This window comes from Thalassophryne amazonica, chromosome 13, assembly GCF_902500255.1.
Source record: "Thalassophryne amazonica chromosome 13, fThaAma1.1, whole genome shotgun sequence".
NCBI classification, from domain to species: Eukaryota; Metazoa; Chordata; class Actinopteri; order Batrachoidiformes; family Batrachoididae; genus Thalassophryne; species Thalassophryne amazonica.
In genome coordinates, this window is record NC_047115.1 from 75,685,046 (window position 1) to 75,711,495 (window position 26,450).

Consider the following 26,450-nt stretch of genomic DNA (forward strand, 5'->3'; position numbering starts at 1 on the left):
AGGCCATCTGTGTCCTCAGGACAGACAAAGTCCGGGATGAAGGAATCATACAAATCCTGGAGAAACAAGCAAACACAACCAGTTATGACAAAATGTCCTCTGTCCATGTTTGTCCTAAATCTGCCTCTCCTTTAATTAAAACTGTTCATTACAACAGCTGCTTCTTTCATTTACAAAATAAAGTATCATTAGGAGCTGTGACACTCTGGCCTCCTGTCCAGGGTGAAGCCCACCTCACGCCCTGTGACTGCTGGGATAGGCTCCAGCCCCCTGTGACCCTTAATTGGGCAGCGCAGTCTCTTTTGAGGGCCGGCGCTAAGGGGTTAAAATATGACACATATGATGTAATAATCCTACATCCTGGGACAGCCCTCTCTGTGTTTGTGGGCAAATTACACAGCAAACAAAGTGAAAATACAAAGAAAAAGTGACGATGTGGTGGAAAGTGGACATGTTTTGTGGTTTGTTTATGACCCGGAGCTCAAATGTGTCGAGGCGGTTGTACATGTGAGAGAACGCAACTACTCTGGTTAGCTCTGTAGGCTAACACCTACCGACACGACCTCTCCATGTGTCTCGTCTTCCCTTGGAACCGAAAAAAACCTGCACTTTTTGCGACTACTTCGTTGACTGCAGCCAAAAACAAAACAGTACACATTTACCCGTGTGAAGTTATGCTGTGTTTGTATTGTGCAATGGGAGGCTGTCCCCATAAGTGGTCAAATCCCACGATATCACACAGGGGTTCAAACGAGACTGTGCTGCCCTATTGGAGTGAGCGGTTGAAGATGAGTGAGTGAATATCATTAGGAGTACTGAGAAGTATTTGTACTCATAAGTTTTTTTCTCCTGTGGCTGATCTTCTGTCAAACCTACATTCATGTTTTATGTGTCACTGAAATAATTGTTTTTATGTGTTGCTTTCGATTAAACTGAAGACAAATTTCCTGCTTTTATGACATTTTAAAGTGCTGCTTCATTTGAAAGAATAAACCTTCATGAATGATGTAATAAGGTAACACTCCTGCTGACAGCGCATTCTGTCCAGCCTCACCTGTGCCTCCTCAGGAGGTGCAGGAGGAGAAGATTCCTGGTCCAGATATCTCTGGAACCAGTCCTCCAACGTGGTGTCAACATAAGGGTCCTCTAATACTGAATTCTTCATGAATTCAGCCTCTTCCTTCATTTGAATGAATCCAAGGAGAATGTCGTCCAACATGTTTGCTGTAACATGGAGAAATTAAAAATAATAATCACTAAATTAATAGAAAGTTACAAAGTGCTTTACACGATAAAAGCATCAAACAGAAAGATTAGAAATCAAAACAATTGTTTCCACAATTGATGTTTCTAAATATAACAGCACTGAGAATCACCGTCTGGTGTTACTGGCAGCAAAGTTAAATAAGATCATGTCTCCAACAACACTTCAAGTAAAAGTTTGAAAACCAAAATCCTGTGGAAGACTTTTACTGTGAAAGTTACAGCGTCATTGTTCAATAACACTGAGTCTAACTTGACAGCACCAAGAAGACGTTAGCTAAAATCTTTTTTTTTTTTTTTGTGGTGGGGTGGTGCTAAAAATCCGTTCTTTTACTAAAAACGACCAGCAGTGACAATCTGAAGCTTGTCTCAAGTTTCATTAAGTAGTTCAGCTTAAAGAAAGCTTAACTTATTGTGGGTGAAACATTGAAATAAACTGTTCAGGGTCAGGTTCACTCAGTTTACTGTTTGAAATATTCTAAATGTTCTGTTTAATTAACATCTCAGTGCCTCCAAATAATCTGTATACTATGAATTATTTTGGACAGTTTTTACAAACAAACCCACAATTTACACAAAATATACTCTGATATTAACAGTAATATGTATATATATATATATTTTAAAACACTGTTAAATGTAAAGAATCTCACCTATGTGGTTTGTAAACAAGTTAAAATTTCTGCTCCTGTTTTTCTGTCTTCTCTCCTTGGGGTGATGGCAGAACTGATTCCACAGTTAATGAAAGCGTCAGTTAAATAGTCGAGAGATGATGTTGGAACGTTAAGCCCCGCCCAGTTCGTGGTGGGCGGGGCTTCATGTTTCAAAGATGGCAAATAAACATTAGTTACCATAGTAACAATCACTGATCTGTTTATGTTTTACTGTGTGGCTCATTGGCCCCCAGTCTCCATACAATCCACTGAAGTAAACTGGCGGCCATCTTGCCACTCCCAACTTATGCAGACGGCACATAGACAATTTATTAGAACGTCAACAATTTCAAGTAATAGCTGAGCTTATTCTCTCATTTACTTATTTTTGTTCTTCAGATAATGTAAGATTGATTCCTCCTAATCTATGTCTGCCATGATTAGCTATTTGATTTAATTTCTTTCTTTTATTACTTTGACACTTTCTTCCCTTCTATTCTCAATTACTCATATCTCACAGGAACAAATACTCAATTCTAAAAATTATCATTCCGCAAGCATCTCTCTCTCTATATATATGTATGTAGTTCATCCAACACAAAACACATGTGGCTACACATGTTGTGTTAATAAGCCACTTATTATTATTATCTTTGCCTATATGCTGGAATAAGGGATAGAACTCTTCAAATTGTTGTTCATTACCCATTTCAATCATACTCCGTTGGGGTTTTTCATAATTATTGTATGGCCTTGCCTTGCAATGTGGAGCGCCTTGGGGCAACTGTTTGTTGTGATTTGGCGCTATATAAGAAAAAAGTTGATTGATTGATACTCACAGGTGAAATGTTTGTCCACAGCCTTTGATCAGGCAATTTGCGCAGGTTATACGTGCACACGAAGGTATTTTTTTTAAACAAAATTACAAAGAATAAAGTTGCCTGCGCCTAATTAAAGATCAATAGAAAAGAGCGATCAGTAGCGGAACATCGGAGTGGTAATATGGGGCCGGTTTGCTTCAAAAATATTGGCCAATGAGCTATCCAGTATTATTTAGAGATCAGTGGTCACAAAAAATCATTTTTGAGACAAATTTAAATTAACGAGTGTCAGTTTAAATGGGTAAAAAAATAAAAGATGAACCAGTTTAACTTTTATGATTGTAACATATTTGAAATAAAGAGAAAATTTGTCAATGTTCAATTGACTCCCTTAGTTGTGATTGGTTTTTGAAAGGAACACAAAGGTTTAATGGTATATTTAGAAAATTCATGAAAATATTAAAACCAGAAGAGCATTCAGACAGCACATACCTCAGCCTGATAATAACCAACTTTTTCTCTGTTTTTATAAATCAGCCTTTATGATGAGCAGATTAATCTGATGTCCTAATTTGTTTTAACAAAGAAACCCACAAATTACACAAAATACACACTACAGTACATCAACTTCATTATGATTTTGCAGTAGTATTTTGTCTGTATATTTTATTTTGAAACATTGTTAAATGTAAAGAGTGTCACCTCAGTGGAGTGTTCACAGTTTTAAATTTATACTCTTGTGTTTCTGACTTCTCTCTTTGAGGTTTGTGGCAGAAATGATTCCAGAATTCATGAGAGCTTAAATTAATATGATGTTTATGTATTAAGCCCCACACACATTATGGTCATGAGGTGGACATCACAGCTTCATGTTACAAAGAGGGTATCACAACATCTTAGTCATAAAAGATAATTTTTGATAAAATAAATTCAGTTCTAGTGGAGCAAATAAAAACATGAAACTGTTATTTGTAATAAAAGAGAGAAAAGTTTAAATGACTCATTTAGTTCTATTTGATTCATGAAGAGAACAAAAAAGATTCATAATCCATATACCAGAAAATAAACCAACTTTTATTCCATTTTTTGTGTCTGTATTCTGGTTTCAGTGTTTTTACAACTGCAATTCCAATGAAGTTGGGATGTTGTGTAAAATGTAAATAAAAACAGAATACAATGATGTGCAAATCCTCTTCGACCTATATTCAATTGAATACACCACAAAGACAAGATATTTAATGTTAAAACTGATAAACTTTATTGTTTTTGTGCAAATATTTGCTTATTTTGAAATGGATGCCTGCAACTTGTTTCAAAAAAGCTGGGACAGTGGTATGTTTACCACTGTGTTACATCACCTTTCCTTCTAACAACACTCAATAAGCGTTTGGGAACTAAGGACACTAATTGTTGAAGCTTTGTCGGTGGAATTATTTCCCATTCTTCCTTGATGTACTACTTCAGTTGTTCAACAGTCCGGGTCTCTGTTGTCGTATTTTGCGCTTCATAATGCGCCACACATTTTCAATGGGCGACAGGTCTGGACTGCAGGCAGGCCAGTCTAGTGCCACACTGTGGCACTGTCTTGCTGGAATAAGCAGGGACGTCCCTGAAAAAGACATTGCTTGGATGGCAGCATGTTGCTCCAAAATGTGGATTTAACTTTCAGCATTGATCAATCAACTTCAATCAATCAACTTTTTTCTTATATAGCACCAAATCACAACAAACAGTTGCCCCAAGGCGCTCCACATTGCAAGGCAAGGCCATACAATAATTATGAAAAACCCCAACGGTCAAAACGACCCCCTATGAGCAAGCACTTGGCCACAGTGGGAAGGAAAAACTCCCTTTTAACAGGAAGAAACCTCCAGCAGAACCAGGCTCAGGGAGGGGCAGTCTTCTGCTGAGACTGGTTGGGGCTGAGGGAAAGAACCAGGAAAAAGAGATCGATCACTAATGATTAAATGCAGAGTGATGCATACGGAGCAAAAAGAGAAAGAAACAGTGCATCATGGGAACCCCCCCACAGTCTACGTCTAAAGTAACATAACCAAGGGATGGTCCAGGGTCACCCGATCCAGCCCTAACTATAAGCTTTAGCGAAAAGGAAAGTTTTAAGCCTAATCTTAAAAGTAGAGAGGGTATCTGTCTCCCTGATCTGAATTGGGAGCTGGTTCCACAGGAGAGGAGCCTGAAAGCTGAAGGCTCTGCCTCCCATTCTACTCTTACAAACCCTAGGAACTACAAGTAAGCCCGCAGTCTGAGAGCGAAGCGCTCTAATGGGGTAATATGGTACTACGAGGTCCCTAAGATAAGATGGGACCTGATTATTCAAAACCTTATAAGTAAGAAGAAGAATTTTAAATTCTATTCTAGCATTAACAGGAAGCCAATGAAGGGAGGGATGGTGCCATCACAGATGTGTAAGTTGCCTCTGCCATGGACACTAACACACCCCCATACCATCACAGATACTGGCTTTTGAACTTTGCACTGGGAACAATCTGGATGGTCTTTTTCCTCTTTTGTCCAGAGGACACGACATCCATGATTTCCAAAAATAATTTGAAATGTGGACTCATCAGACCACAGCACACTTTTCCACTTTGCGTCTGTCCATTTCAAATAAGCTCGGGCCCAGAGAAGGTGGCAGCGTTTCTGGATGTTGTTGATGTATGGCTTTCACTTTTCATGGTAGAGTTTTAACTTGCACTTTTAGATGTAGGGATGAACAATATTAACTGACAATGGTTTTCTGAAGTGTTCCTGAGCCCACGTGGTAAGATCCTTTACACGATTGAAGCAGCAGGACCTTCGTGGCTGGGACGACGGTGGGGGATCGAACGGGGCTCGCACCAAAAGACCGTTCCTCTACCAGGTCAGCCAAAGCGGAACTCCCCGTTAGCCAAGCTAGCGGGAACGTCTTTTCAATTGGGACCCGGGACTTTCATCCCGCTACACCAGTGATTCTCAACCGGGGTGCCGCGGCACCCTAGGGTGCCGTGATCGATCGTCAGGGGTGCCGTGGGTATTTTTCATATTCGCGATTACCGTGAATTATTTATTTTATCCACAAAGCATAAAACGACTCAGAATCTGATGTCAAACGTGCTGCAGCCTCGCTCTCGTCTTAAGGCGGGACAATAACAAGGAGGCTGTCGGCTGATTAAAACAGTGCCGTCTCCTTCAAAAGCCGTCTAAAACGCGGAGCTGTCGGTGTGTGTGTCTGTGCCTGTGTGTGCGCGCGCGTGGAGTTAACAGGCTTCAGACTGCGAGGGAGGGGGTGGCTGAGGGAGATTCCTGAATGCAGGCGCGACACGTTCAGTGCGCAGCGAGCGCGGAGCAGAGAGAGGATTTTAACCCAAGTGAACGTTAACAAAACGGAAACATGAAGCTGCCTTTACTTCTCTCTGAACTTTCTCTAAAGGTGTGATTCTGCCGTTACCGTCCTGTTCACACCATGTGCGCGTCGTATGCTGAATTTATGAGATCATGAGATGAAATAAACGGTCAAATAGCTTTAAAAACATATTTAAAAAATGAGAATATATGAATGAACTGAGAGCCACAAAAAAAAAAAACAATGTTCAGACGCACAGATCACAAAAAGCAGGTGAGAACTCTGAACTTTAACAGCTGTTATTTTCCAAAGGTATTTATTTGTTCAATATGGGCTTAATGCAGTGTTTAAGCACAAAACGTGACTGATGAGGAGAAACAATTTCAGAAATGCAACAGAAACAACCACAAATCAGAAAAAGTTGGGACTGTATGTAAAATGAAGATAAAAATAAAAATGTAGCACCATTCCCAGTTTCTCCACTCACAGAAGCCAAACGTTCTTCCACAGTTGTGTAATTATACTACAATAGTAGAATATAAGAAGGGGAAAAAAAGAAAAAAATAGACAATATATTCGTCAATCGCAATTATTTGTCTGACAATTAATCGTCTCCAGAAATTCCTAATCGTGACAGCCCTACTTGAGATCAGAGCGCAAAATGCTTGAGGATTTTCGAAATGCGGTGTTTTCTGTATCGATTTTCTATTGCCATAATTGGGTTTTGCGCAAAACCAGAGGTAATAGCATTATAATATTATTTTGGTTGGTGGTGAGCCGCAGGATTTTGTAAATATAAAAAGGGTGCCGCGGCTCAAAAAAGGTTGAAAATCACTGCGCTACACAATGATGTCAGTTTTTAATGCAGTGCTGCCTGAGGGATCAAAGGTCACGGGCATTCAGTGTAGGTTTTCAGCCTTGCGGCTTACATGTAGAAAGTTCTCCAAATTCTATGAATCTTCTGATTATATTATGGACTGTAGATGATGGAATTCCTAAATTCCTTGCAATTGAACATTGACAAACATTGTTCTTAAACTGTTGGACTATTTTTTCACACAGGTGTTCACAAAGTGGTGATCCTCACCCCATCTTTGCTTGTGAACGGCTGAGCCTTTTGGGGATGCTCCTTTTATACCCAATCATGACACTCAGTTTGTGTCCTCAGTTCCCAAATGCTTATTAAGTGTTGTTAGAAGGAAAGGTGATGTAACACAGTGGTAAACATACCACTGTCCCAGCTTTTTTGAAACGTGTTTCAGGCATCCATTTCAAAATGAGCAAATATTTTCACAAAAACAATTAATTATCAGTTTGAACATTAAATGTATTCAATTCAGTATAGACTGAAGAGGATGTGCAAATCATTGAATTCTGTTTTTATTTACATTTCACACAACGTCCCAACTTCATTGGAAGTGGGGTTGTAATTTTTACTCACTTTATGACCTCTGATCCTGAAAAATAAACCTTTATGATGGGCAGATTAATCTGATGTCCTTAAAACATATTCAATCAATTCAATTCAATCAATTTTTTTATATAGCGCCAAATCACAACAAACAGTTGCCCCAAGGCGCTTTATATTGTAAGGCAAGGCCATACAATAATTATGTAAAACCCCAACGGTCAAAACGACCCCCTGTGAGCAAGCACTTGGCTACAGTGGGAAGGAAAAACTCCCTTTTAACAGGAAGAAACCTCCAGCAGAACCAGGCTCAGGGAGGGGCAGTCTTCTGCTGGGACTGGTTGGGGCTGAGGGAGAGAACCAGGAAAAAGACATGCTGTGGAGGGGAGCAGAGATCGATCACTAATGATTAAATGCAGAGTGGTGCATACAGAGCAAAAAGAGAAAGAAACAGTGCATCATGGGAACCCCCCAGCAGTCTACGTCTATAGCAGCATAACTAAGGGATGGTTCAGGGTCACCTGATCCAGCCCTAACTATAAGCTTTAGCAAAAAGGAAAGTTTTAAGCCTAATCTTAAAAGTAGAGAGGGTGTCTGTCTCCCTGATCTGAATTGGGAGCTGGTTCCACAGGAGAGGAGCCTGAAAGCTGAAGGCTCTGCCTCCCATTCTACTCTTACAAACCCTAGGAACTACAAGTAAGCCTGCAGTCTGAGAGCGAAGCGCTCTATTGGGGTGATATGGTACTACGAGGTCCCTAAGATAAGATGGGACCTGATTATTCAAAACCTTATAAGTAAGAAGAAGAATTTTAAATTCTATTCTAGAATTAACAGGAAGCCAATGAAGAGAGGCCAATATGGGTGAGATATGCTCTCTCCTTCTAGTCCCCGTCAGTACTCTAGCTGCAGCATTTTGAATTAACTGAAGGCTTTTTAGGGAACTTTTAGGACAACCTGATAATAATGAATTACAATAGTCCAGCCTAGAGGAAATAAATGCATGAATTAGTTTTTCAGCATCACTCTACCTTTCTGATTTTAGAGATATTGCGTAAATGCAAAAAAGCAGTCCTACATATTTGTTTAATATGCGCTTTGAATGACATATCCTGATCAAAAATGACTCCAAGATTTCTCACAGTATTACTAGAGGTCAGGGTAATGCCATCCAGAGTAAGGATCTGGTTAGACACCATGTTTCTAAGATTTGTGGGGCCAAGTACAATAACTTCAGTTTTATCTGAGTTTAAAAGCAGGAAATTAGAGGTCATCCATGTCTTTATGTCTGTAAGACAATCCTGCAGTTTAGCTAATTGGTGTGTGTCCTCTGGCTTCATGGATAGATAAATCTGGGTATCATCTGCGTAACAATAAAAATTTAAGCAATACCGTCTAATAATGCTACCTAAGGGAAGCATGTATAAAGTGAATAAAATTGGTCCTAGCACAGAACCTTGTGGAACTCCATAATTAACTTTAGTCTGTGAAGAAGATTCCCCATTTACATGAACAAATTGTAATCTATTAGACAAATATGATTCAAACCACCGCAGCGCAGTGCCTTTAATGCCTATGGCATGCTCTAATCTCTGTAATAAAATTTTATGGTCAACAGTATCAAAAGCAGCACTGAGGTCTAACAGAACAAGCACAGAGATGAGTCCACTGTCCGAGGCCATAAGAAGATCATTTGTAACCTTCACTAATGCTGTTTCTGTACTATGATGAATTCTAAAACCTGACTGAAACTCTTCAAATAGACCATTCCTCTGCAGATGATCAGTTAGCTGTTTTACAACTACCCTTTCAAGAATTTTTGAGAGAAAAGGAAGGTTGGAGATTGGCCTATAATTAGCTAAGATAGCTGGGTCAAGTGATGGCTTTTTAAGTAATGGTTTAATTACTGCCAAATGGCAGCACCACAGCTGCCACACCCTTCAACATAGAGAAAAGCTTTCGATAACTTTTGGTTAGTATCATCTGTGGATGCTGTTAAATAAACTTGAAGTGCATTGGACAAAATCCCTAGGAGGAGTTCGTTCAAATACAACATGTGGAAATCACGCCAAAATGAGAACAAAATTCAAAATGGCTGACTTCCTGTTTGGAGTAGACCCATGGTGCAAGAGACTTTTTTGTACGTCTATGCAAGTCACACATGTGTACCAATTTTCATCTCCCTACTCCAAAAAAACCCCTATGGGGAGGGGTTTTTGAAAGTTTCAAGGGGGCGCTATTGAGGCATTTTGCCCCGCCCATGGGCGACGCCCCTATGAATTGTAAGAGGTTGTCGTGCTCGACCTGTGTATCAATTTTCATGATGATGTGACAAAATTAAAGCCGTCAAAAGGAAGAACGTAATTTCATGGCGAATGGGCAATATTCGGCACGCGGCCACACGGTACTCGTAACTTCACGGCATTCATCGCCTACGTTCATCAATTTGTTCTGCATGTTTTAGAAGTGGAATGAAATTGATTGGGTTAAGCATGTGACATCAGGACCTGTTAAAGTAAAAATAGGACATTTCTCGCCACCACCGGGGGGCACTATGGCGCAGGTGGGAACCTAAGATATGTAGACGTTCAGGGCGGAGCCCTCATCATGTTCAGCAAGATTGAAGCATCTACGATGAAGTATGTGGGCGTGGCAGCCGTTCGAAGTGAAATGGCGTGCTCCGAAAAGCTCGCCAAAGTTTGACGACCCCTAGCAGCCACGCCTTTTGACTTAATTAGAATCTTTTGATCACCATTCTGTTGTGATGATTTTGACCAAATTTGTAGACAATCGGATGAAATCCCTAGGACGAGTTCATTCAAATGTAAGTAGTGGAAATGGCCAAAATGGCAAAAATTTGCTCAAAATCGAAACTTAAAATAAAAATGGCAGACTTCCTGTCGATATTTCACCATGACAGTAAGAGACTTTTTCGTGTGTCCTGGCATGGTAAATGTGTACCGAATTTCGTGAGGCTACGATGAAAAAAGCCCAATGAGGGGTTTTTGAAAATTTCTAGGGGGTGCTATTTCGCGATTTTTCTACGACCATGTGCGACGCCCCAAAATATCGAATTTCGGATCTGAAAGTTTGGTGAGTTTTTGAGCATGGGAAGAGGCCAAAATTTCGATTTCAAAAGTAAGAATAATAATAATAATAATAAACAGCGCAATTACAATAGGGTCCTCGTAGGACGTTGCCTACTCGGGCCCTAAAAAAACAGGGAAAAAAAAAAACCCAGGAACCACCGATTTACAGATTTTTACATTTCATTTGAGGTTTGCCATGAATTTCAAGTTAAGTTTACTCTGGCTTGTTGGAATTTCAAGTAGAATAAAGATTCTTTGGACAGATACGAGTAGAACCCAGACATGAGTTGGTCTTCAAATGCTGGTTCTCTTAAAAAGACAAATCTGATCGTTCTCACTCAGGCTGTAAAACACAGGAACAAGCTCCTACACAGTTATTGCAATTAAATAATTGCTAATTATTAAATATTTAATAATATTAATGTGATAAATAATAATATTAATTAATAATATTTATTAATTAAATGAAATAATTGCAAATTATTGGTTGAGTTAATAGCATTTTCAAAAGGAATACTTTGCACCATCTGTCATGCTTCGTTATCATGTTACAGAGTAACATATGTCATACATAGAAACCAATGGATGTCAACCTTGTTTGACCTTTACTTTGGAGAGAAAGCATTCAACACAGTCAAAACTATTCCATTTATTAATCCTTTTATTTCAACCAATAATTTGCATCACTTTTTACCAAAATTGGAGCAACTAAGTTTTGACACCTGTACAAACTGAAATTGTCCTTTGTCATCATTTTTGCTGCATAACTCCAAAGCATTCAGTCATAGATAGTCCAAACTATACCTTTTTGGAATCATTATGATCAGACAAATAATGTGGTGTAGTTTTCAACATGACTGGGGCATTTTAAAATTTTGACCCCTGTGTAATTCTTTATTGACCCCTGTAGCTCATTAGCGGTCAGCTCCAGGATGTCTCCATATCTGAAAACAAACAGTTAATTTAGAATCTGCGCCAAATTCCATGCTTTTATCACATAATGAACAATTGTTTTGCTATGCCACCCCACTACATTATGTAGTCAAGCAAGATGGAAAAAAAAAAAACTAACAAAAAAACAAACTCATAGTTCAATAAAAGCACAGTTGAAAATCTGCAGAATTTATTACAATTCCACATCAACAGAGAGCAGCAATTACAGAAATATGTGCAAGTCTACTGTTACAATACTTGTTTCAGGTTCAGTCTGTAACGCTGCTCCAAGTGCCACGACGACAGCACGTCAATCCACCACCATCAATGTCAACTCCTGAGAGGAAGGATAAACCGGCACCATCTAGAGGATGCAGCGCACAGTCAGAACAACAGCTCAGTCATCAGTGTGCTCTACAAAGACGTCACGTAGTGACGTCATCGTATGATTTCTCTGCTGAGCTCATCGCATTTGTCCAGTTTCCCTTCATCGAAAAAAAACAAACAAAACTTGTCAGTGGACAAATGTGGAGGAGGTGCAACCAGGTTATGTCTGGAAAGGTTAACGTATTTCCACAACGCATTTTGAGCAGAGAAGAGGAGCAGTAAAGCAAGGAGTGTAATCACTACTAAAAACTACGACCTATGGACCAGAGTGCTGGAGAAACACCACACGATTGCTGGAAAGTGCCAGTTTTAAAAACGTGTCATATCTACTGGTTGGCTCTCGGTGAGGAAACGTGGATGTCGCCCCAAGTTCTGAAATTCGGCAAAGATCCGACGCTGCATCCAAACAAACTCTTGATTCTTATTTTACTGATCCTATTTATTGCTTTAAGAATCACTAACATTATTAAAAGAAATGAACTTGGTAGCTTGGTGGTTTTCTCAGGCGCGGACGTGGGATCAGGAACACAGCAGATAATTGTGAGTGACAGCTTGGGGGGGTCCTGTCGGTCTGACCAGCAGATGGCATGATGGGTAGAGGTGATGTGGGGGGAGGGGAGGTCACTGAAGGGAGTGCATGAAGCTGTCCAGGTTGTACTCCGTGTCGTACTGCTGCTGGTCCCATAACTCTCCCAGGCTGTCCAGCACTGACTTCATGGAGGCCTTTCCTGAGGTCGACGGGGTGGGCTCCGCCTTCTCAGGCTTGTCGTCCTGAAACACAGCGACACATGGATGTCACCAAGGAGGTATGTGAGCAAACGGGTTCCTCTGCAACAAGATGCAGACATGAAAAACAAAGAGTACTCACTTCCTTTAACAGCCGGATCAACCCTTCATAGGACACTTTGCTTTAGGGGTTTGATGATTCATGAAATCAAGATAAGTTGTGTTTTAATTCAGGGGATTCCGTGCCTTCACTAATACAGCTGTTATGATCTCAGGTAGAAAGTCCACCTTTACACATTACAATTAAATGAATATGTTACGCAGATTAAAGGAGGTTGTACTCTTATTCTGAAATTTTATAACGGTCATTTTTCATAAAATTAACCTAACACTTATTTCACACCAGATTTGTTGCATGGGCTTCTTGCATGGAGTCCTGTATGTATTTACAGTTGCGTTCAAAATAAAATCCTTGAAATAGCTTTTACTTCAAGTAACACACAAACGCATTGGGAACACTGCACATTCTATTCCAAATCAAAACATGGAAACGAAAAAAATAAAAAATAAAATAATAATAATAATAATAACTGTCATTACCTTACAGAAAGTGAAGAAAAACAAATATCAGGCTGTTTAAAAACTGACTGCAAAATAAAAATTTAAGGATTAAGCTTGCAATAGTTAATGTATTTGAAATGACGCCACTCTAACATTAGTGCGATACTAACAACTAACATTCGCATAAGAATGTCTCAGAGCTGTACTTCAAATACCTACTCTCCTAAAGGATCATCTAAGAAGTGTGTGCTCCAGTATTTCCGCTGTGACCTTTTCTTGAAATTTAATTTATACTAGCGATGTTAACATGTTAGCAGGTATCGTAACGTAGCTGACAGTAGCTCCACTCCACACAAACCTTAATTGACACTGTTACTAAGCTTATTTGGAGATAGGGGTGTGTTCGTCTGTATAATAAAAATGTTATTGTGCTGTTTTGCACCTGTCTTAAAGTAACCCTGAGAATGTATTTGTTATTTAATTTTGTTTTAGCACTCTGGGGTCAGTCTGAACTGGGAGCGAAGAGCTGGATGTACTTGTTATTATTACACTGATAGCACGACTTTGTTTTTTGTAGCCACTAACGACTGGGAGTGAAGCATGCTGGGATCATTCGGAACTGGGAGCGAAGAGCTGCTTTTATTATGTCTTTGTAAGAGAGAGAAAATAACTTTCAGATGCCTGTTGATTAAAGAAATTATGTGCGCCAGGGAGGTTGAGTTGGCCACTCACCCTCCCTTCGCGGACACACTAGAAAAGAGGGAGTAGAACCATGCTTCAACAGAGTCTGCTGCGGGTTAACGTACGAACGCCCAGCCGGTTGACAGGCGCACTCTGCTGAAGGTGTTGGCTCTCCACCTTAAAGGCGTCACGGTAAGAGAAAAATGCGCTGCAACCACTTGTGTTTGATGTAACTGCTTTTGTGGGGAATAAATATACGCCTTTTTATTCTAGCAAAATGCAGTCTGTGTGATCATTTCTGTGTGCCGATCTGACCGAACCTTGTGTTTCAGAACATCGTCCCAGCTAGGTTACGTGGGGTCTTGAATGCTCGCACACACACACACAGACATACGTCATGAAGTTGAATGTACAGTAGCTGTGGGACAGACTTTCCCCTCAGGGACAACAAACTAAACCAACTTAATTGAAGTTGGGCTTGTAGCTTGTGAGTCACAACTCACATGTTGGATTCAACTCTGATCTCTGTCACACATTCTTAAATGATGGCAGCACAAGAAGTGTGAAATCCTACTTGCTAACTTGAACTGTAGCTGAAAGCAGAGTTTGACAGGTTTAGTGAGTGTAGTGTGTCCGTCAGACCTTGTCGAGGGTGAAGAGGTTGAGCAGCTGATCCGTGCCCATGCTCTGCAGGCTGGTGTTCTCCTGGCTGATCACAGTGTTGGCAATGCCCATCTTGAATTTCTGCAGGCCCATTATCTTTTCCTCCAACGTGCCTCGTGTGATCAGCCGGTACACGTTCACAACCCGTTTCTAAACAATATGAAAGTTAGATTCTTTTAGATGAGTAGAATGGTCCATTCTCATTGTAGGACACAATCATAGCATAATTCTACATCAATATGTACCTGGATTAAAAAACAACAACAACAACAGCCTGCGACGTGCATGAGTGTGTGCACGCGTTCAATAATACCTGGCCAATCCTGTGAGCACGATCCATAGCTTGCAAGTCCCTCATGGGATTCCAGTCATGTTCCACAAACACCACGGTATCTGCACCTGTCAGGTTGAGGCCCAGACCTCCAACATGGGTGGTGAGAAGCAGCACGTCAATGGACGGGTCATTGTTAAACCTGAGGCACACAGAGTACATCAAGGTTTACAACCATTCATCATAACTAGATATCGGTGGCAGCTCCAGGTCTTCTCTGCCCTTGAAGGTACCCAAAGGACCTAAAAAGGGACATTTTGCACTGTTCCACAGGTTTTGCGCTCCTCTTCCATACAGATCAACTGTGATAAAACATTTGTAGACTGATCTTTATTTGTATGATTTGAAAAGTAAACGCTCACTAAAAAACTCAAAAAAGAAATGAATAAAAACCACACTTTTTTTTAGTACATGCACAGTACAAATTTGATGCTAATGTAAAAATAATCAGAGGTGGAGACCAAGCAGTTAAGCGCCCTTGTTTCCAGTGAAGAAGGCTCCCGTTTCAAAAACCCACTACTACACATTCTCCACATATTAACGAACTGTGTCCGAAAAACCATCCAGCATAAAATTTGTGCCAAATCAACTTCTGATCTGCTGTGGAGACTGAGTAAAAACAAGGGAGCAGCCAAAGGGACTTACAAGTAATAAAGAACCAATACGTGTAGAAAGCTCAAAGGCAGAAAAGTTTTTACTGTAAAACTTACACAATATAAAATGATCTTTGAAAGTTTCTTCCTTAGTCCAGTCAAAATGGGCTAAAAGGTTAAAAAAAAAAATTGTAAAAACCTGAAAATTGGTGTATGCTCTCCCCTCAGTAATCCTGATAACATACACAAAGTCCCCGTGTATAATCATTGAGCTTTCACCGTTATGACGGCATAGCTTATATTTACGTGAGAAATAGCATCTTCTGGATATATAATTTAGTATACAAGGGTATATTTTGGATTACTTTTTTATTAAACAGCCATACAATGTTTTGGAACACTGGTGTAAATGTAAATTAAAGCATGAGATCATTTATGATGTCATCACGTTGAATGAGCTCATAGTCGGTAATTATAGGTATTTTCACTGGAATGTTGAAGAATCATAAAATACTCTTAAAAGAGGACGTCTTACAATCCAGGACAAGTATTCCATGCAATTCTTCCAAATTTGGGGACAGTATTACGGTATTAGTATTACGGTTCAAATCAGACTGCCTACATCAAAGGTTATTAAGGGAATTTTTGTTTTCATGGATAAAAGTTATAGATAAAGTCACATTCATCAAAATGATCCTCGTTAGCTATATGGAAATTAACTTTCATTTTTGAGCACCAGTGAATCTGAATTGAACTCATCTTTGCTCTCTTTCCCATCAAAGTCATGTTCTTCATCAGTGTCTGATACATAAATGTCTGTGTTTTCAGAATCGCTGCAGCCATTTCCATGGCAACAGCCATATAGAATTGTACAAAACAGACCTGACGTCTAGCGGCCACACGGGCGCTCACAATCACTTTTGCAGGAAATCAAAGTTAACAGTTTTTCAGGTACAGGTGGTTAACGGTGAGAACTGGTCGCAGCAGTTCCTTTATCAATTCCCAGCCGTGTTCAGACAGTGGCAGCTCCACTCCGAGCCACTGCTGCACTTGGTAATAGACTCTGAATGAATGTTCCCTTGATGCTGCAGATGTCTGTGGTAAAGCTGTGAGCTGTATCTCGTTTTGGACAGGACACTCCATGATTTATGCCTTCAAAACTGATTCTCTGACAGATTTTAAGAAAATCAGCAACTTAAAAAAGGAGATGCAATGATGTCATGATGACATCATGGTATCAACTTAATATCATAATACCTATTTCTTTCATTTCCAAGCAATCTTTATCAAATATAATTTTTCATTTATATAGCACCAAATAACAAAGCTGCCTCAAGGCTCTTCACACAAGTAAGGTCTAACATTACCAAACAATGAAGATGCACATACCACTGCAAATAATTAAATGATGAACATGTGTGAAACACTATTTTCAACATCCACGACACTCATAGCATCATGACGTCATACCAGGAAAAGCTCAAGGAGGATACATGGGGACTTTTAGTATGTTATTCAGGATGGTTAAAGGATTGTATCCAGCAATCTTCAGCTTTCTACTAACTTTATCCAACCTTGGCCAAAAAAAATGACCTAATATTACTAACTACATCTCACAGTGGATCAAAGTTCATCATTGTTGATGCTCCAAAAGTAATTTCAAGAAGGTCTGTAGATCATGGAGGAAAAACCTGTACCTGGTCATTTGCCTCGTATTTTACAAGGCAAACCACCAGGGGAAGGCTGAAGATGTTCCTAAGTCCACATGCAAACAACGCTACAAAGTCGAGTGGCACAAAAAAACTTAGCGAAGCATCTCACAAAAAGTCACCCTGTTCTTCATGAGGAACTGAGAGGTCAAAGCTGCTGAAACAGTATTTAACTATTAAACAGTTTTCATAAACGTTAACCTGACTGAAGCACACTAACATTAGTCATTTAACTATTACCAAATTAGCCACATTAGTCACTGTGGCTAATTTTTCATCCCCACTCGTGGCACTCAAAGTATGCAGGTTTTAGTGGACCTGTGAGTCGTGGCTTCAAGTATCACACTAATGCTGCGTTCAAGATTTGCTAAGAAAACACAAGTTCCTTAAAGTGTGAAAAAATATGGATGCATGCAGTAACATACAGTATTAGAGAACTTTAAAATAGTGCTGTCCATATTATCTGCATTTTTTTCATCTATTATTATTATTATTTTTAAAAAGCCTATTAATTTTTTTCCATTTTTCCTGCTGTGGTAGTGAAAACGATAGAGTATCACATATTTTCCTTAATATCGGTAAAGAATCTGAAACTACAGTATTATGACAACTAGCAATGGGTATCATTAAGATTTTAACAGTACTGCTCAGTCAGTGAGTGAGACCGTCTCTTCTACAACCCCTGGCAATAATTATGGAATCACCGGCCTCGGAGGATGTTCATTCAGTTGATTAATTTTGTAGAAAAAAAAGCAGATCACAGACATGACACAAAACTAAAGTCATTTCAAATGGCAACTTTCTGGCTTTAAGAAACACTAAGAAATCAGGAAAAATTGTGGCAGTCAGTAATGGTTACTTTTTTAGACCAAGCAGAGGAAAAAAAAAATATGGAATCACTCAATTCTGAGGAATAAATTATGGAATCACCCTGTAAATTTTCATCCCCAAAACTAACACACGCATCAAATCAGATCTGCTCGTTAGTCTGCATCTAAAAAGGAGCGATCACACCTTGGAGAACTGTTGCACCAAGTGGACTGACATGAATCATGGCTCCAACACGAGAGATGTCAATTGAAACAAAGGAGAGGATCATCAAACTCTTAAAAGAGGGTAAATCATCACGCAATGTTGCAAAAGATGTTGGTTGTTCACAGTCAGCTGTGTCTAAACTCTGGACCAAATACAAACATGGGAAGGTTGTTAAAGGCAAACATACTGGTAGACCAAGGAAGACATCAAAGCGTCAAGACAGAAAACTTAAAGCAATATGTCTCAATAATCGAAAATGCACAACAAAACAAATGAGGAACAAATGGGAGGAAACTGGAGTCAACGTCTGTGACCAAACTATAAGAAACCGCCTAAAGGAAATGGGATTTACATACAGAAAAGCTAAATGAAAGCCATCATTAACACCTAAACAGAAAAAAACAAGGTTATAATGGGCTAAGGAAAAGCAATTGTGGACCCCGAGGAGTCGGGGGCGTAGGGCCTTGTGGGGCCCCAGAAACCAAATTAAATTTTCATCTACTGATACATTTTCAACATCTCCTGGAAGAACAAATACAAAAAGTTGGTCCACTGACCTGGAAACAATTGAGTGGCGCAGGCCAGCCTGCACACTGCCATCCAGTCTCAAGTAGGTAACTGTTGGCATTTTGGGCTTCAGCAGGTCATGCTCAACGATGTCCAGCATGCTTTTCAGCTGGCAGAAAATCAGCACATAATGCTGGGCCACCACTGCCTCAGTACCTCCTTCTGACGTACCACCACCACCGAGACCACAATCCAAAAGTAACTAAAGAATACAGAATACATTGAAAAACAGTGAGGACCAGTAAAGAAAACAGAAGTAATGCAGTCCTGAAATGGAGAAACAATACAGTAGAAATCAAAATTGCAATTTCATTCAAGAAGATTAAGTAATCAGGAACGTTTGAATATTTACAACTTTGTCCATTCTGTTGCAAATCTACAAATGCTTCGTCACTGAATGTATGGCTTGTTTATTTGAATTACACATAAAGGGAAATTCCACTGTGACAGACGTTACAATTGTAAGGAGTCTGAGCCATTTCAACCAGTTTCACACTAAAAGTTGAACCATAAATCCCTAATCTTGTGCGTGGGCATAGTTAAGGTCTTGAGGTATTTAGGAAGGAAGAAAAGACATCCAGTGATGCTTCTGTTTGTGAAAACAAAAGTATGATTATGATGGATGTTACAAGAAAAAGACGCATGAAAATTTCCTCAAACTTTAATTCAAAATTGTCTACAGCATGACTGAACTCCAGGGCCTGTATCCGAGAAGCAACTCAAAGCCCTCTCAACAGCCTAAAATTTCCTGGCAAGGAATCTTAGTCTAAGAGTGAGCCAGCAGGTGTCTGAGAGAAACTTTGTGAGGAGGCGGGGTTGACTCTGTTGCTAGGTATGATACAGTCCTGTAAGAGCTGTGATTAGTTGTCACGGAAAGCGGAGGAGAAAAACAAAACAAACAAACAAAAAACAAAACCCCAAATGCACTCTGCCATCCTCGTTATGAATGGAGAGTAAAATCAACCGATCATACAACCCCAATTCCAATGAAGTTGGGTTGTTGTGTAAAATGTAAATAAAAATACAATACAATGATTTGCAAATCCTCTTCAACCTATATTCAACTGAATACACCACAAAGACAAGATATTTAATGTTCAAACTGATAAACTGTTTTTGTAACTCATTTTGAAATGGATGTGTGCAACACGTTTCAAAAAAGCTGGGACAGTGGTATGTTTACCACTGTGTTACGTCACCTTTCCTTCTAACAACACTCAATAAGTGCTTGGGAACTGAGGACACTAATTGTTGAAGCTTTGTAGGTGGAATTCTTTCCCATTCTTGCTTGATGTACAACTTCAGTTGTTCAACAGTCCAGGGTCTCCACTGTCGTATTTTGCGCTTCATAATGCTGGCTTTTGAACTTTGCGCTGGTAACAATCTGGATGGTCTTTTTCCTCTTTTGTCCAGAGGACACAATGTCCATGATTTCTAAATACAATCTGAAATGTGGACTCAGACCACAGCACACTTTTCTACTTTGTGTCTGTCCATTTCAAATGAGCTCGGGCCCAGAGAAGGCGGCGGTGTTTCTGGATGTTGTTGATGAACGGCTTTTGCTTTGCATGGTAGAGTTTTAACTTGCACTTGTAGATGTAGCGACGAACTGTGTTAACTGACAATGGTTTTCCGAAGTGTTCCTGAGCCCACGCGGTAAGATCCGTTACACATTATCGGTTTTTAATGCAGTGCTGCCTGAGGGATCAAAGGTCACGGGCATTCAATGTTGGTTTTCGACCTTGCTGCTTATGTGTATAAAGTTCTCCAGTTTCTCTGAATCTTTTGATTATATTATGGACTGTACATAATGGAATCCCTAAATTCCTTGCAAATGAATGTTGATAAGCATTGTTCTTAAACTGTTGGACTATTTTTTTTCCACACAGTTGTTCGCAAAGTGGTGATCCTCGACCCATCTTTGCTTGTGAATGGCTGAGCCTTTAGGGGATGCGTCTTTTATACCCAATCATGACACTCACCTGTTTCCAATTAGGTGTTCTTTGAGCATTCATCAACTTTCCCAGTCTTTTGTTGCCCCGTCCCAACTTTTTTGAAATGTGTTGCAGGCATCCATTTCAAAATAAGCAAATATTTGCACAAAAACAAACTTTCAGTTTTAACATTAAATATCTCGTCTTTGTGGTGTATTCAACTGAATATAGGTTGAAGAGGATTTGGAAATCATTATACTCTGTTTTTGTTTACATTTCACACAATGTCTCAACTTCATTGGAATTGGGGTTGTATAACCTGAACTGCATTAAGATGTGTAATCGTGAGGATAACTTAATGGTATGATGATGAAACTCAGCAAAATTAAATGAATTGTTGCACAGCTTGAAAATGTTTGAACGCATCTCATTCACATGCTGAATATCTATATATTAAAAGCATGCGCGTGAGTTTATTTTGTACGTTTATTGTAAATACATAATATTTTAAATACATTAAAAATACATGCATGACACAAGAAAGTGAAAACACTTATTTACATTGTGGTCCATTTAAAAATGAAATGGCAAAATAGAAGTAATATTAATAATACAGATAATATTAATCATACTAATAATAATATTTACAGTGTGTATATGATAAGAACCTAAACAACTTATAAATACATTAAAACAGTAAATTGACATAAAATAATTATGAAGCTCAAACAGTAGAATGTTACTGAATCACTGTCATCCTACATACAGAGAATATATCTCCTTCCTCTGTCTTTTCCACCATCTCCTCTGTTTAAGACACTCTTAGTCTTCGTAAAAGTCCTCCTCCCTCCTCTTACCAGTTTGGCACCTTTGGAGCTCTCTTAAGGCCTAAGGTGCTTTGCAGACAACTTGCATCTTACCACGAGAAATTTCTGAGAAATGTTGCATAGAAAAAGATTTAATAACCCAATTATCAATGATTTTACATCAAGTTACACCCTTTCATGCATTTCAGGATTTATATGGTTTTAGCAAATCTGAGAAAACTGTTTCCACTCTCCCTACATGCCTGAACATTCTAGAGATGCATGTAATGTAAACATGATAAACCAAAAAATAAAAACAAAAAATAAAAACAAAAACAAAACAAACAAAACAACAAACAAAAAGTAAAACTCTTGCAAAACTGTGAACCAACCAATTTAATCATTTGACAGTCAAAATTTATGTGGGAAAGGGATATTTCCTAATGAATTCAACTTGTATTGAGAAAGTTGGGACTTTATAATAAGTTGCACCGTTTTTCAGAATCTACAGCTGAAAATAATTTTTGCCTGGTCATGCCCCATTTTTCATGGAATTGCCCTAAAGCACATTGAAAGTTGACAAAGTTGGCATGAGCTGATGTGACAGATTACCTGTTTGAGAGCTAAGAGTTTGGGTGCATGCTGGATGTCCTGCAAGTTGGAGTTCTGACTCGCCAGCTGCTCTGTGATACGTTTGTACTCAGGATGCTGCGCCGTTAAGACCAAGCTCGGGTGGTTGCACAGCTTCCGCAGGTACTGCAGTGCCTTAAAAAAAAGATAACGAGACTTGCATCACTGCAATCATAAAGACGACACCTAAAAAGCTACAACAGTTATTACAGCCAAGTGTCACAACACAGATAGTGAGAATGCTCACAAAACCCTGACACTCTACCGTACTAGTTGTTTGCATGTCGTATACATTGATGGTTGTAAATTTTGTGATTAAAGACCTGGATTAACAAAGTGGCCAAGCTCTGTTGACCACTTTGTGGGGTCAAACAAAGTCCAAAAGCCCCAAAAGCCCAATTCTTCCTCCTTGCAGAAGTCAGACTAGAAATATTTTCCTTCATGCACAGCTTAATGCGGTGTGCACAGTCCACTGCTGTAATCCACTGGTTATGGACTTCCTCACTGGCCACCCACCAACAGCTCCTAATGCTCCTCCAGGATGACACTTGGCACCAGCTTCCTACAGGGCTGTGTGCATCATCCACTCCTCTACTCCCTGAACACTTATGTTTGTACATACTCTCACTTTATTAGTCCTCTGGCAGGAAGTACAGGAGCATTAAAAGCAGAACAAAAAGACTGACAAACAGCTTCTTTCCCCAGGCCAACAGAACTTTAAACTTCAAATCTCAAACTGATACTTCCAGTCTGAGCAAGAATTACATTAATGCAATATCAATTACATTTATTTATATAGCAACTAATCACAATATAAGTCACTCCAAGGTGTGGTAAGGTCTAAGATTAATGCACCTCCCCCACCACCCACTGGAACAAAGTCATAGGCTCCTAATACATGGGTCATATTTATTTCTAATATATGTTTTAAGTGTTAGTATTTAGTTGATGGGTTAAACCTTTGACTTACAATTTTTACACTTGTAGCTTGTAAAATTTCATTGTACTGATAAAATAATGAACTTTCTATTCACCAACCAGTTTAGAAGGACATGAACATACAAGAATCATGAGATTGACAGGGTGTTTCACACATACCCCCCCCCCCCCCCCAACACACTTTTTTTTGTTTTTAATGGGCGAGGAGTTTCTAAAGAGCAGAAGTCTGATATTTTTTCACATTCCAATTCCAGTGTCTGAATGTTGTTAAGAACTGCTCTTGGAAAGGTGTACTTGTATTATTAGCACCATAAAATTATCTGAAAATGAGGATAATGTTGTTCTAAAGTATTTCTGGGATAATATATCATCCAACAAAAAGTTGTTTTGACAGGTGTCTCGATGACGGGGAAAACTATCAGCCCTTTTAAATATTGCGCATGTTTAAAGAGGTTTCAGTCATCCTGCCATCCTTGCATATGACAGACTTACATCAGAGATTCCAGTTGTAACGTCGATCGTGTGCCAAATGAAATGCAGTGATCTCAAACAGTTTACAGGAACAGGCGAGAAATTATTTTTGAGTGAGTAACAACTGCTGATCAGTTATCGATCATGTACGCTGCTGTAAGATCACACCCTTTTCAATGCAGAAGTGTCAAACCCCCCCCAACATTAAAAATACTTCTGAATTTTTCAACGTGAAAATTTTCTGGTCAAACAGGCACAGCGACTTAATTCAGCTGCTGTGCTGTACATCAAACTGCATAATTAAAATATTCTTATTAATGCTTCAGAGCACGAGTACGCTGTCTGTGGAGAAAGTGTGATGAGTATAAGAGCCCCCTGCTGGGTTTTTTTTATGATAGGAGGCCAGGACATTGTGCAACTTGCACTCAATCATTCGTGAATTGTAAACAAGCTCAACAATGTGTCACATCATTCCAGTGCTCTCAGGCCCCCTGTGGAACTCAAGCCTTTGATTCTGGACCTCCTAGTTATTGAGAACTCTGAAGGTGTTCCATAAAAGTCTTAAGTACCTGGAAAACATGACCCGTGGCCTTGAGTTTTGGTTTTTCCACCTCTTCTGCAGAGGCCACAGAGATGGTGTCTTCTAGACTGGCTCTGGCTCGAGACTTTGCAAAGTCTTCATACAGCTGAACCTGCAGTGATAAGTGACACCAGTTTATTATACTGAACATACACTATGTGCTACACCTGTAGAGAATATCTACACATCGTCCCAACAAGAATTCTGGGCTCTCTGCAGTTTAGCAAAACTTAAAACTTCAGTAAATCAGAACAACAGAAAAATATTCAAGAACAGGATGTGAGCACATCATTTAACATCATTATCAACACAGTCCTTAAGAACTAGTTTCTTAAAACTCAACACATCAATGTAAAAGGATGCTCAAATTTGGAAAGTCTCTGCATCAAGTAAAGAAAAAGGAAAATCAGATGTTTACACTCATGGACAACTTTCATGGCAATGTTTGACTTTAAATGATTTCTTTAATAGGAAAAAAAAAACTGGATAAAAAAAGTTTTAATTTGACCTCAATCAAAAAAGCAAACATTACACACAAAAAAAAAACCCCTACAAATATGCATGCACTTTACATTTTTAAGACCTTTTAGATTATTAATAGAGTTGTGTTGAAAAATTCTAAAATGTCTGTCAACTTGTTGAGGCCATTTAACTTCCTGTTTGTGATCATGATTGCCCACACACACACACACACACGATGACCAACAGCATATAATATGTCACGGTCATCAACATGTGTCCTGTGCTTTCTACATGTGTAATAATGTACGACTTTAGGGGCGTGAAACAGCAGGCTCAGCCTACTGGTGCTTCCTTGGGGGGAAAATGGTGAGTTTCACACACATGACAGACTCTTTTGGGTCACTATTTAAATTTTTGATGTTTGGTAAACAACATGAATGAACTCCTAATCAACAATCATTGTGTATGGACTTAGTGAAGAGTAGTGTTACGAAACCAGAAGATGATCAAGTTGCTGTCTGTATACGCTGTCATTTAAAGTGTTTGAATGAATGAATGAATGAATGAATGAATGAAAACTGTTTATTTCGAACATTTGATACAACAACAATTACAAGATAGATCAGTAAAGACAACAACAAAAAAGTTCCTACTGTGTACCCAACATGTCCGAAAAGGGGTAGGGTGAAGCATCAGCTTATTTATCCCTACCCCTTCTTCCCCACAACCATTAATACCCTTTGCCACATATACACATAAATTCCTACACACCTAAACCGATATCAATATATATATATATACATATATATACACATACACATACATATACACATCAACATACATACACATATACATATATACACATATATATACACAAACATAAATATACACCTACACATACCTACTTACATACAAAATACTATATATTTACAAGCCGAAACAAAAAACAAAAACACCCTAACCCTCATTACCCTTCCTCCTCCCTATACCCAGAAAAAACCATATTTTTGTACCGCTGTTTGAACTGGTTCATGCTTGGACATTGCTTGAGCCCCACTCCCAATCTGTTCCACATCCTCACCCCACAGACAGAAATACAGAAACCTTTTAATGTTGTTCGTGCCCACTGATGCTTTAAATTAAATTTCCCCCTCAGACTGTAATCCCCTGATCTGTTAAAAAACATATTTTTAATATTTGCTGGAAGTAAATTGTTTATTGCTTTATACACAATTTGTACTGTTTGAAAATGAACCAAGTCTGTGAATTTTAAGAATTTGGATTGTAAAAATAGTGGATTTGTATGATCTCTATAGCCAGTATTATGAATAATTCTTATAGCTCTTTTCTGCATTACTGATAGTGATTGTGTTGTACCTTTATAAGTATTACCCCATACCTCTGCACAGTACTGTAAATATGGTAAAACCAGTGAGCAGTAAAGAATGCGGAGTGAGTTGTGGTCCAGAATATGTTTCGCTTTGTTTAGAACTGAAATGCTTCTTGACAGTTTACTTTGTATATGTTTTATATGAGTCTTCCAGTTTATCTTATCATCTATTATCACCCCCAGAAACTTATTTTCATGTACCCTTTCAATATCTACCCCCTCGACTTGTAACTGAACCTGTATGTCTGTATTACAATAGCCAAATAACATGTATTTTGTTTTACTTAAGTTTAATGATAATTTGTTTCTGTCAAACCATATTTTCAATTTTCCCATTTCTATACTGATCCTCCTCAGTAACTCCTGCAAATCCCCCCCTGAACAAAAAATGCTTGTGTCATCTGCAAATAATACTAATTTTAATATTTTGGAAACATTGACAATATCATTTATATAAATTAGAAACAGTTTTGGACCC

General features: G+C 39.0%; 1 protein-coding gene and 1 long non-coding RNA gene across 2 annotated transcripts in view; one reads left to right on the top strand and one right to left on the bottom strand.

The window, feature by feature from the left end:
• The window catches only part of LOC117523318, a 16,262-nt gene extending 15,698 nt beyond the window's left edge, over positions 1–564 (top strand). The window contains exon 3 of the long non-coding RNA XR_004564474.1: positions 423–564. This is a non-coding gene — a long non-coding RNA (uncharacterized LOC117523318). The remainder of the gene's footprint in view (positions 1–422) is intronic.
• An 11,114-nt stretch (positions 565–11,678) lies between these two features.
• Positions 11,679–26,450, bottom strand: part of btaf1 (BTAF1 RNA polymerase II, B-TFIID transcription factor-associated) — a 64,873-nt gene continuing 50,101 nt past the window's right edge. Inside the window, 6 exon segments of the mRNA XM_034184667.1 lie at positions 11,679–12,665; positions 14,505–14,675; positions 14,839–14,998; positions 18,751–18,962; positions 22,113–22,265; positions 24,110–24,232. Coding sequence (XP_034040558.1) covers positions 12,516–12,665; positions 14,505–14,675; positions 14,839–14,998; positions 18,751–18,962; positions 22,113–22,265; positions 24,110–24,232 — 969 coding nt within the window. The 3' untranslated portion in view covers positions 11,679–12,515.